The sequence below is a fragment of the Bemisia tabaci genome, chromosome 9 (genome assembly GCF_918797505.1).
Source record: "Bemisia tabaci chromosome 9, PGI_BMITA_v3".
In the NCBI taxonomy this organism is placed as follows: domain Eukaryota; kingdom Metazoa; phylum Arthropoda; class Insecta; order Hemiptera; family Aleyrodidae; genus Bemisia; species Bemisia tabaci.
In genome coordinates, this window is record NC_092801.1 from 14,301,612 (window position 1) to 14,313,833 (window position 12,222).

Genomic DNA, 12,222 nt, shown 5'->3' on the forward strand with positions numbered 1-12,222 from the left:
TACGTGGTTTTGCACTTTGGCCATCGATTTGTCGATGGAATTGTGTCGATCGGTCCACCTTTTCGTTTTTCAATCGAACCAAGTCGATGGAATTAATACCATCCTAATTGGACGTATGTCTGCCCTACTAATCGGAACTATAGACGAGTGGGAAAGGTGGGGTATGCTATAGAAAGTTGCCTGAGAAACAATGTAAAAGTGGGCGTGATTCCCTTTGCCCTGCTAATCGGAACTATAGACGAGTGGGAAAGGTGGGGTATGCTATAGAGAGTTGCCTGAGAAACAATGTAAAAGTGGGCATGATTCCCTTTGGGGAAATGGAATAGCGGGTTTCACATTCTACCACACGGAACTGGGCGCAAACTAAAGTAGCAATATATCGCGTGACTCACAGAAAATGTCAGCGCATATTCAACCAACAATTTGTCAGTAAAAAGATAAAATGGCGGCGGAAATTTTGAACTTGCATGGCGCTTGTGATGCTTTGGACGGAAGGTGACAAAATGAGGAAGTGCCAACTCCCGGCAAGGCTTTTTAGGAGGATAGAGGACTTTGCTGCCGTGCTAAGGAAGAACGCCGTAGAAGCCTCCAGACGTTGCCAAATTTTCTTCAATGAAACACGAAATTTCAGGGACATCTGTGAATATTTTACCTCCAGATGTTCAGGGATTTTCATTCGAGATCAGGTCTAAATTATCTGAAAACTCCAAGAGAATATATTCATTACTCTCCTTAAAGATTAACATTTCTCAGAAAAAATTTGGCAACTCTCGAATGTTCATACGGCGTTTTTCCCTAGAACGGCAGTTTGGTGGTTAGGTGTCGCAGAACGCCAGAAAAACGGCTTTTATCTATACATACAGTAACTTTATTCATTGCTTTGATCAAGGACGTAGGGGAACAATCTCTAATAAAGAGAGTTTTCCAAGGGTCTTTGAACGGGTCTGGGAGACTGATGAGCTTGTCTTCCAACGGGCGAGGCGGGAGATCTCCACGCCGTCACCTGCACCTGAGAAAGCACAAATCACCGGACGGGAGAATGTTGCTTCAGCTGCATACTTCCGGTTGGACGAAACTCCACAAAATTGAAATCAACTACGGTGATATAGTAGTGTGTCACACCCATACATATGGCACGTTCAAGCGGCCGAAGACTCACTTCTTTCTCGCTGTCAGTGGGTGAGTATAACTTTAATCTGTTTCGTAAACACTTCCTAATAGTGGAAGTCGACCTCGTGGGGCAGGAGGTGAACGTCCTATCATCTCCCATCACCTTTCGTCGCCTCCCTTCCCCTCCCGTCACCTCCCGTCACCTCCCGTCACCTCCCGTCACCTCCCGTCACCTCCCGTCACCTCCCGTCACCTCCCGTCACCTCCCGTCACCTCCCGTCACCTCCCGTCACCTCCCGGCACCTCCCGTCACCTCCTGTCCCTCCCGTCACCTCCCGTCACCTTCCGTCACCTCCCGGCACGACCAGTCACTTCGCGTGAGCTCGTCCAGAGGGAAGCGAAAAAAAGACATAGTTTCGGGAATCCTATTCTTCGCAGGCGGTCACTCGAGGTAAGTGGTCGTGCCGGGAGGCGACGGGAGGTGATGGGAGGCAACGGGAGGTGGCGGGAGGTGACGGGAGGTGACGGGAGGTGACGGGAGGTGCCGGGAGGTGCCGGGAGGTGACGGGAGGTGCCGGGAGGTTCCGGGAGGCGACGGAAAGTGACGAAAGGCAACGGGAGGTGTCGGGAGGTGACGGGAGGTGACGGGAGGTGCCGGGAGGTTCCGGGAGGCAACGGGAGGTGAGGGGACGTCCACCCCCTGCCGCAAGAGGTCGGTATACGTTTCAAAGGATTTAAAAACAAACAATATTCATCGTATCCGCGCAACATTAGATTCAAGCGTGAATATGTGTGTCAGCATTTGAACTCAGATCAGCGGGCTAATTATTGAAATTGATAGACATGGCTATATTCGGAGTATGGAGCGATTCTGTTGGTTGAAATGGTTGGTGCCTACCGACTAAGGGAGAACATTACGGACTGACACTATAAAGCTTCTCATGGGTTGCTGTTAGTTAGTCAAGTATACCTACCTCCTTTATCCATTGCAACCAATCGCTTCCACCAGGTTGCTTCTGCATGCGGAGAATGGAGCGATCCTATTGGTTGAAATGGTTGGTACCTACAGACTGAGGGAGAAAATTATGGATTAATTTTAAGGCTTCTCATGGATTGTCATTAGTTAGTCCACCTAGCGGCTGTTATTATCTACCTACTTTATCCATTGCAACCACCCGCTTCCTCTGCTAGGATTCCTCCATATTTCTTCGGATAAGAAGCCATTTATTTCTCCCTAAAATGCATAAGAATACATGCATGACAGGGCTTATGTTACACTAGATAAAGTTCTTTTTGACATAAATACATCCAATGGCCAGGTAGCCAGGAACGCTCCAAAATGAAAGAGAGAGAAGATCCTAAATTCACGCCTTTCCCTTGCTTGCAGGCATGAACTCCAGCACGTTTATCCCATACCCGGGGACCCTTCCGAGCGTGGTGTAATTGTGATCGAAGATAAAGCTAAGATTCCCCACAAATTCCATAGTTTTCTTGATTGTGACAGCTGCAAAAATCTTGGAAATGGACGTAAGTATGATGTTTATTCAGTATCAAATTATCTGAAGTACCGTGCCCTCCGAACATGAATTTTCGCGAACGAATTTGATTGAAGTTTTTAACTTACTGCCAACCTCCGTTACAACAAAACGAAATTCCCTTCGAACGACGCGACGGTGCGCTTACAACATTTACATTTACGCTAAACGGAACTATGTTACACGCAATCCCTATGCACGTAGTTCCTTTTGGCATAAATATGTTCATTTGCTTTTCATGTTGGCAGCAATGACGTGACCACACGCAAAATTCTCGACCCACCTCCCGAGGTGGGTTGAAAAGTGGATGGACGCAAACGTTGGCCGGAATTTACCAAGCAAAAATAAGTTTAGTTTACGACTTAAGCAGAGTATTTTCTCCCATAGTTTGCAACCCTGCCGATCTGGTCGGAAAACTCGACCAAATCCACTTGCCAAAATTCGCCTCAAGGGGACATTAGAGTACCTATATTGAGAGAGTATGGCCACTGGGCCCCATTAAGAGGCTTAGGACCCAAAAATGGCGGTGCTTTGTTTTGGTTTTTGTGGATGGGAGGGGGGTCATTGCCAACTTTTGACAGTTATCACCAACCGCACTTGCTGCCAACCTTACTACATCTAAGATAATTTTTCTCAAAAACTGCACACGATTAGCCTTAAAAATATGTAAAGATGTCGCAATAGTGCATTTGAGTAAATTTCTCGTTACGATAAGCAAAGAAAACTACATTTTGAGTCATTTTGCATTACATTAATTTATGGCGTCCGCCATTTTTGGGTCCTAAGGGCTCCATTTAGCCTAAGATGGCTGAGCCAATCAGAGGTGGTAACCCCAGTGGCCATACTCTCTCAATATAGGTACTCTAGGGGACATAAGACATACATATGAGTCGCTCTCATAGCGCTCTCTGGCGCTCTGCGACGTTTAACCGCCACAAAACTCAGTCCTCCACTCATCAGGGAGTTGGCACTCCCTCATTTCATCCATAACCCCCTGTCGCCAACCTTCCACCGGGCATCCCCTTCGTCTCCTCCCAGGAGGAAATTAATCAAGCATCTTTTCAGGCCGCCTCACCTCCATCATCCTATTGACATGGCCGTACCAGACAAGCTGTTTGGTCATGACGTCGAACACGATGTCATTTTCGACTTCCATTATCTGATGCACTCTATCATTACGGACCCAATCTCTCCTAGAACTTCCTGCTGACCTCCTCCAGAAATCCATCTCCGTTGCTCTTAGCATATCCTGTGTCCGTTTCTTCAGCTGCCAAACCTCACATCCGTACGTTAATATGTACTTTTGACCATTGCGTTGTAAAATTTCCTCTTGTTGTTTTTGGAAATCCGCGGATCCCAGAGGCTTCCATTTAACGTCGCTATAGCCTTCCTTGCCATGGTGTTTCTTTCCCTGATTGCTTGAACCGTCCTTCCATCCTGGATCAACTGGACTCCCAAGTATTTATAATCCTTACAGCCTTTGATCTGCTGCCCATTCTCCAACTCAATGCTTTGCTGATCACCTGCCAAAGGCATCTTCTCAGATTTGGATATTCTGACTTCCAAACCCCACTTTCGATACTCCTCTACTAACGTCCGCATCATGTACTCAGCGTCATCTTTATCTTGAGCATGGTCATCAGCAAAGCACAGAGTGAACAGAGTTTCAAAATCACCCAAGGGGACAGGGACAGGGACAGGGACACCCATACCAGAACATTTCCTTTTCCATTCTTTTCGCACGCACTCGAAATAAGACTCGGATGTTAAAATATTTCAAAATATGACCGTCTTAAATGTGAGAAATTTGTAGGAAGGGAGAGGCTGTAGTTCTCCAATAAGTAACTTTTGGATAACATTTCACTCGGATGTAACATATACAGGGTGGCCTAGACCTACCGTACCAGACCTTGTTTTCGGTTAATTAGGGTCGCACGAAGTCCAGGATCAAGGGATGAATAGGGAATCGACCCCAAGGAATCCGAATTTCATGGTCCCAGAGCCCCCCTGGCGTCCCTTGGGGAGTAAAAGGGGGGTCCGTCCTTCAAAAGTCAGGGTTTATGTCAAAATTTTGAAATTATTTCATCGGAATCAGAACGTACGAACATTTTTAACTAAAATCGACACCAAGAAATCCTAAATTGGCCCATTCGGGTCCAAAATACCGACCCCTAAAGGTGGGGGACAGAGCCTCCTTTCAAAAAAAATCAAGTTTGTTAAATTGACTTGGAGACTCGGAAAAAATGTGTATTCATGGGTAATCGACCCCAAGGAATCCAAATTAGAGGGTCCCATTGTCCTCATACACTTTCCTGATGGGGCACAGGGGGTCTCTGAACTTTTAAATTTAACCGGTGTGGAGGTTACCCCTGTGCCCCATTAGTAAAGTCTCTGAGGACAACGGGACCCTCAAATTTGGATTCCTTGGGGTCGATTACCCATGAGTCCACTTTTTTTCCGAGTCCTGTAGTACAGCACCCCGATCAACCAATGATACTCAACGGGCCGTCCAAATATTTTTTTCCTCGGATCCGTTTTTTTGTATTTGAACCGTTATACTGTCAAGCCCTGATGGTCTTTTACCAAAAAACCGAATGAACTGCTAATTGGACGTATTTCTATCAAACAGACCTAAGCGCCATAGGGTGAGGAAGGTAGAGGGGGCTTGGATTGGCGGCGGAATCGGGCGTCCGGCTTAGTCCGTCCTATACTCACAATGCTTTTCCATGGCGCTTAGGTCCGCTTGACAGGACGCGCTATCCGAGATTCTAAATTCCTCAAAAGGAACTCAAATTGGCGCTTAGTTCCGTTTGATAGAAATACGTCTAATTGGAAACCCCTGAGAACGTTTTCCTGTCAAAACCGTATTATTTCATTTGACAGAAACCTCTTAGAAGCTTTTCTAAGCTCGGAGACTCAACTCTAGAAGCTTCTTTCCCGCCAAATTTTTTTAGCCAATGAGCGTCTTGCGCTATAATTGCAATGTGTGATGAGCCTCGTGACTCATTATACCATGTGCTAACCGTGGTCCACTGGAGTTATCTTCCGATATAGCTTTGGGTGTCCGGTTTCGAGCAAGGCAATAAAAGAAGGAGAGACGAGGGTCACCTCGCCGCCGTCGAACCTTATCTTTCACGCCCGATGAACCATTACCGTGCCGCCAGGATCCACCAAATTGTCCACAAAAAGCGTTTTCTGTCTATTCAACGAGTGTTACTATACTGTCCGTTAAAATAGAAATAAAAAGAGACCTTATTTGTAAAAATCGGCCGAATAGGAGAGAAGTTACAGTTCGAAATCCAAACAGCGATTTCGATGCACGGCAGTTTGCCCAAATCGCCAAATATTGCCTAGTTTTCTCAAAATTGATGGTTGAACTTTTGATGAGCGAGTTCTTTCATCGCAACGGTCGTCTCATCTTCCTCGGGGAACCTGATAACGCGCCTGTATAGAAAACCTCTGAGCACCACTCTAATATACTCATCTAGCGACTAGGTCATTCGGTCGTTCGTCATTCGGTCGTTTGTTATTCGGTATAATATCGACTCTTGGTTCAAACCAAAACAAAATAATGTAACTTCATGTACAAATTTTTCGTGAGTCAATTAATTGTGTTCATTTATTGAAATTCCGCTATCGACCAGTCATAAATCCATTAAGGAATCATTAAACACGAGAAATTTCGATTGTAAGAATCATTTGGACGCGCTTTACCATCATGGTGCGAAGAGTGCGAATCAGAAACAAGGTTACGTGTTTATTTACATTTTAACCTGATTTTTGAATTATGACGTAGTCACTAGATCGGTCTATTACAACTTGTGTTAATTTTACAGGATACGATAAGCAAGCAACGAGTCTACGAGCTGAAAAATGGGTCGACAGATATACTTTTTACAACGAGGACTCATGTGCGAGCTATCACTGGGTCGTGTACTGGGTGACCGGTAGAGTTCCAGAGCCCAAAATATATATTCCCGGCTTCAATCCTCGTCTGAACATGGTGTGCCGCTTGAAAAATATCAAAACATCTCCCGAACCCTTGGGAACGGACACGAAGATTTCAGATGAGACTTTATCTAAATTAGCTACAATATCGGATGAAGATGTCTTAGCTGAAATATTTAAAAATGAATCCAATCAGTCGGACACTGAATCTACAGGACGCTACAGCGACAATGGCATTGCGATCGAACATCCTTAGAAATGTACTGTCGTAATAGAAAAGAGAGTCGTACCTAACTATCAAATTTACGAAATCTAGTTTCCCTCAAAATTCGTCTGATCTTTTTTAGAGGAGATCACTGAAATAGCGAAAATAGCAAAATTCATCTTATTTTTTTTGAAAACGAGACACTTCGACGGTGTAAATTGGCAATCACATAACTCGGTTTGCGACGTCGAAGACTTCCTATCATACTTCATTGTTTCAACGGAAAACTACTCAACGGCAATTCTTTGAAATTGCCGTGATTTTTCTTCTCCGGCGAAGAAAATTCTGCTAAAGCTTCAAGGAATCATGTCAATTTGTTCTCCTTTAAAAAGATAATTTAGAGGCGGATATTTTCAGACACCTCAAACAAGTTACGTGATTGCCGACTCACACCATCGATATGAGAAAGCAGCAAGAGGCACAAAAATGACGTAGTTTGAGGCAAAACAGCAGTAAGAGACAATATTCCTTCAGAGGAGCGCTCTCAAGTAAGTCAGGTTTTCCTGTGTTTTTCGGTCCCGAATCACGGGTTCCTAAAAAACAGCCGCCAAGGTGGAAAATTTGAAATTGAAAGGTTTTACCAACTATATAAATTGCAAGCCTCATGTCACACTATCAAAACTAGCCATCAAAATATCAAGGTCTGCAGGTGTTGTGATTGGCTCATTCGATGACTTGGACCAATCACAGCACCTAACCTTGACGTTTTGATGGAGTATTTTGATAGTGTAAACAGGCTTCTAAGTATATTTTAGGCTTTTTATGATGTGCTCATCGTGCACTCTTACGGGAAGAAAATCTATATACAGGGCTGCGTGTATCTCGCACGTGCTACAAACCGAGTTTACGGTGAAGTTATGCAATTATATTTGTGGTTTTAGATTTTGGCCCCTTTCTTGCGTAAGGGCGTAGCTAGATTTGTGTGTGAGCCCTATTTTACATAAAAAGCCAAGGCTTTCATGCGAAAATTGAGACACGCCCTTTCGCTAGAGGTGCGACGATTTTTCTGAAATTATTAGTAAGGGTTTTCTTTTCGTTTTTATTTTTGATTAATTGCTTTACATTTTAGCACAAAACAGGTTGAGCCTCGGAGCATTAAAATTAAAACTGAGTAATTTTTTTTAGTTATTTATATTTTTTAAGATTTCTTCTTTTATTATATTTTAGTAGTTTGATCGTCTTTACTTTGAGTATTATTGAATATTTTGAAATGTTTATAAGTACTTTAGTAAGTTTCCTATAACCATAAAGGCGCGGTTATTCAATCTGTAGAAGTCTTTTCTTAGTTTAACTATTACTCTTAGTTTATGGGATTTTTTTGTGATTAGTTTGCAATGTTATTCATTATTTAGTCATGAGACATTATACATATTTTTCGGTGGTAGCCAGCTACATTTACATATCATTCACTACTTTATTGTAGAGTGCCTGGATATAGGGAGGGTACTTACATGGACGTGCGTAACGTTAAGTGGAGGCCGCAGTACCAGTGGCGTGGCGTGAATTGCGATATATCGATTGTTATGCCATTTAAACCCATGGAAAAGGATCGATAGACAGGGTGTTCGCAGCGAACACCTTATTAATCGATTATTTACCATAGGTTTAAATGGCATAACAATCGATACATCGCAATTCACGCCACGCCACTGCGCAGAACCCAGAGGGGTGGCCAACCTTCTCACATTACATTTTGCCAATACCTTAACATTTAGAGAGCAGACGGAAATTACAGCATGAAGAATCGTGTCTAATAAGGACTGAGATGATATCATGGATAATGATCTGAGAAAATTTTCTTGGTCACCTCTTCACTCATGGTGAACTTTATTCGGAAAGGTATGGGAAAGAGCCTGATGAATTTCAGAGTTGTCCACGCTCTCCCCACATCGGAGCTCTACTTTAACATGATAGCGTATCCAGTGGCGTGGCGTGTTTTGCGATAAATCGATTGTCATGCCATTTAAACCTATGGAAAAGGATCGATAAACAGGGTGTTCGCAGCGAACGCCTTAATAATCGATTCTTTACCAGAGGTTTAAATGGTATAACAATCGATTAATCGCAAAGCACGCCACGCCACTGAGCGTTTCGATGGCTGAAATTCGGAACCATATCTCTATTGCGGTGTTTCAAAATATCTGCTCCTATTTTATCGTCTCGAAGAGAAATAAAATAAGTCACATGTATATCTTTAAATGTCTACGTAATATTTAGCTAAAAAAGAGGAATAATCAAGGAAGTTTTCAAGAAAGGTTGACTAGATGTCAAATGACACCATGAAGAACGATGTACGAAAGGAATTCTGCAACGTCGCAAACGGGATACGTGGTTTCGCACTTTTGCCTTGGATATATTGCCCTATATTAATTGTGACCTACATCGTATTATGTGCAATGTTGCAACTTCCCGCGGGCTTAAGTCCTACAGCGTATTCCATAATTGTCCATTGTTTATTATTAATAAAATTGTATCTCTATTCTTCACTTTAAACTCACTACTTTTTATCATGAAGATCGCATTGTCGCCCTGTAATGCCGGACCGTCGATAAGTGAATCCCAGATTCTCGTGGGCGTACGAGGGGGGGGGGTCCAGGGGGGGTCCAGGGGAGTCCAGGAGAGTCCAGGGGGTCCAGGGGGGTCCAGAGGGGTCCGTGGAGGGGGTCCAGGGGTGGCCTGGCCTCCCTAAAATTGAATACAGTATTAGATGCCCCTCCCCCTCCCAGAAACTCCGGATGGTGGGAAAAACAATCGTCAAGGTTTATCATTTCTTTTAAAGTAGAGTCTAAAATGAAAACACCGTGTTCATTCGGTTAGTATCTTCTAAAATTTTCATAATCGAAGCCTCAAAATGGGTCCAAATGGAATTGAAATTTCAAAAACATTTCCAGATCCATTGAATGCAACTATTCGAAATTATTCATCGCTGAAAGTATAAAAGTAAAAGTAATTTCTCTGCAGAAATGGAAGGAAAACATGCGTCACGGAAGCCTCAAAATGCTTCGCCAAATTGATTTAAATTTTTTAAAAATTGTCAGAGGCAGGCGCATGAAGGCTATTTCCATTTAAATCTTCCGTCTTATTCATACGGCGCAATGATACAACTATTTGAACTCTCCGGAATGCGTGAGGTATCACGCATTTGAAGGCTTTTTCAAAACAGCCAAGTTCCGTTATCGGAATAATCTTTTTGCATAGTTCATATTATTTTGTTTCCATTTCTAACCACTTGTTTAATTATAATCCTCCTATAAAAACCACCCATTTGCTAAAAACAATTCTAGCTAAAGCGCACTTAAGCGCATTCATGACTGCAAAAATGTTAACGGAAATCGAAAATGCCAGCGTGCATGAGGGCTATTTCAATTGTAATCTTCCATCACATTTCTAAGGCGCAATGATACAACTATTTGAACTCTCCGGAATGCGTGAGGTATCACGCCGCATTTGAAGGCGTTTTCAAAACAGCCAAGTTCCGATGCCCGGATTATCGTTTTGCATAGTGCATATTCTTTTGTTATATTCCGTACCACTCGTTTATTTTTAATCCTCGTAGAAAAACCACCCATTTACTAAATACAATTCTAGCTGGAGCGCACTTCAGCTATGCATTCACCACTGCAAAAATGTCAAAGGAAATCGACACGCCCAGCGTGCATGGAGGCTATTTCCATTTACATCTTCCGTTGCATTTATAAGGCGCAATGATACAACTATCTGAACTCTCCGGAATGCGTGAGGTATCACGCCGTATTTGAAGGCGTTTTCAAAACAGCCAAGTTCCGTTATCGGAATAATCTTTTTGCATAGTTCATATTATTTTGTTTCCATTTCTAACCACTTGTTTATTTATAATCCTCCTATAAAAATTACCCATTTGCTATATGCAATTCTAGCTATAGCGCACTTCAGCTATGCATTCACCACTGCAAAAATGTCAAAGGAAATCGACAAGGCTAGCGTGCATGAAGGCAGCCCGCCACAAGTGTGGGATACTGGGTCCCTGGTATCGGAGCCCGGGCCTCGGAAAGGGCCCGTGTTACCCGTGAAAAACCACTACGAATTCACATGCAACCCTTCTTTCGTAAGAATAAGTGAAAATAAATTTACCCTAAAAATTTCGCGAAAGGTGAATAGAATTTCAGAAATACGCTGGGGCACCGTAGAATTCTTCTTAAATTTTCAAAGAAGTATATTTCCTGGATTAACAAGGTGGAGAAATGGTGCTGGGTCCACACCATTTCGCGGGGAAACAAAGGCAAGAAATACCAAAAATTAAAATTAGAGTCAAAAATAAATTTTTAGAACTCTAATGCGCACCAGTACGAAACTGAGGGGGGGGGGGGGGGAGTGTTCAGCTCAGGCAGTTTGCAATGGAATATTAAATTGGAGTCACGCCGAGAGATCTTTACCGGTTTGGGCCTTATTAGACCTCATCAGAAGATCACACTCGGCAGTGAAATGGTGTGGACCCAGCACCATTTCTCCACCTTGTTATATACAGTTTTGGGCCGCTTCTTAGTGTTTAATTTTTTTATTTCCTGGATTATTTCTATCTATTTTCAAGATTTTCAGTACAGAGGGATATTTTTAGTAACTGCGTTTCATTTTCTTCCGTCGTCAGATGCTAAGAGTCTCCAGTCTGGGCATCCTCGACTTCAATGGCTCATGGCTCAACTCCCTTGCCATAGACAAACGAAGTGGGAGTCCAGGGAGGCCTGGCCCTCGTAGAACTGAAAAAAGTATCACATACCCCCCCCCCCCAAAAAAAAAATAAAAATTTTCCAGATGTTTTGAATGCAACAATTCGCAAGTATTTTGTGCTGCAAGTAGAAAAACAAGAACATAATTATTCCGCAGAAATTGATGGAAAAATTCTTTATGGAAGCTTCAAAATGCATCCGATTAGTAGTATAAATTCTCTCGGAAGATGCCCCTCGGACCCCCCCCCCCCCCTCTGTGCTCGGGGCCCGGACCTCAAAACTGGTACCAGGGCCGGAGGCCCCTCGGACCTCCCTCTGGAGCATTCGTGTGAACGGTCATATAGTGATACCCGGTTTTGGTGGATCGGAACATATAAATCAACGATGATTTTTGTAACTGTCTTCTTTTTATTTTGAATCAAATCATTGTCTTTTATGAACTTCAATATAAAATACATTGCATATGAGTCAATTGTCATAATTTTTTTATTCGATTTTTTTTTCATTTTATTTAATTTTATTTTCTCTGTCCTTTTTTTTGCTGACCTACGTAATGTTTCGAAGGAAAATAGGCGCAAACATATACTTCACACTAAAAAATTGGCCTTAAGTCCAATTTTTGTATCGTCACGTATTTTTCTGAAGTATTATACTGTGGATT

At 42.9% G+C, this 12,222-nt stretch overlaps 1 protein-coding gene across 1 annotated transcript; it reads left to right on the forward strand.

The window, feature by feature from the left end:
- The first annotated feature begins 905 nt into the window (after positions 1–905).
- LOC109038173 (uncharacterized) lies at positions 906–6,937 on the forward strand. Its single transcript, XM_019053143.2, has 3 exons — positions 906–1,179; positions 2,498–2,637; positions 6,482–6,937. The coding sequence occupies exons 1-3, from the start codon at positions 956–958 to the stop codon at positions 6,847–6,849; spliced, it is 732 nt and encodes a 243-aa protein (XP_018908688.2). The 5' UTR covers positions 906–955; the 3' UTR covers positions 6,850–6,937.
- Positions 6,938–12,222: the final 5,285 nt, after the last annotated feature.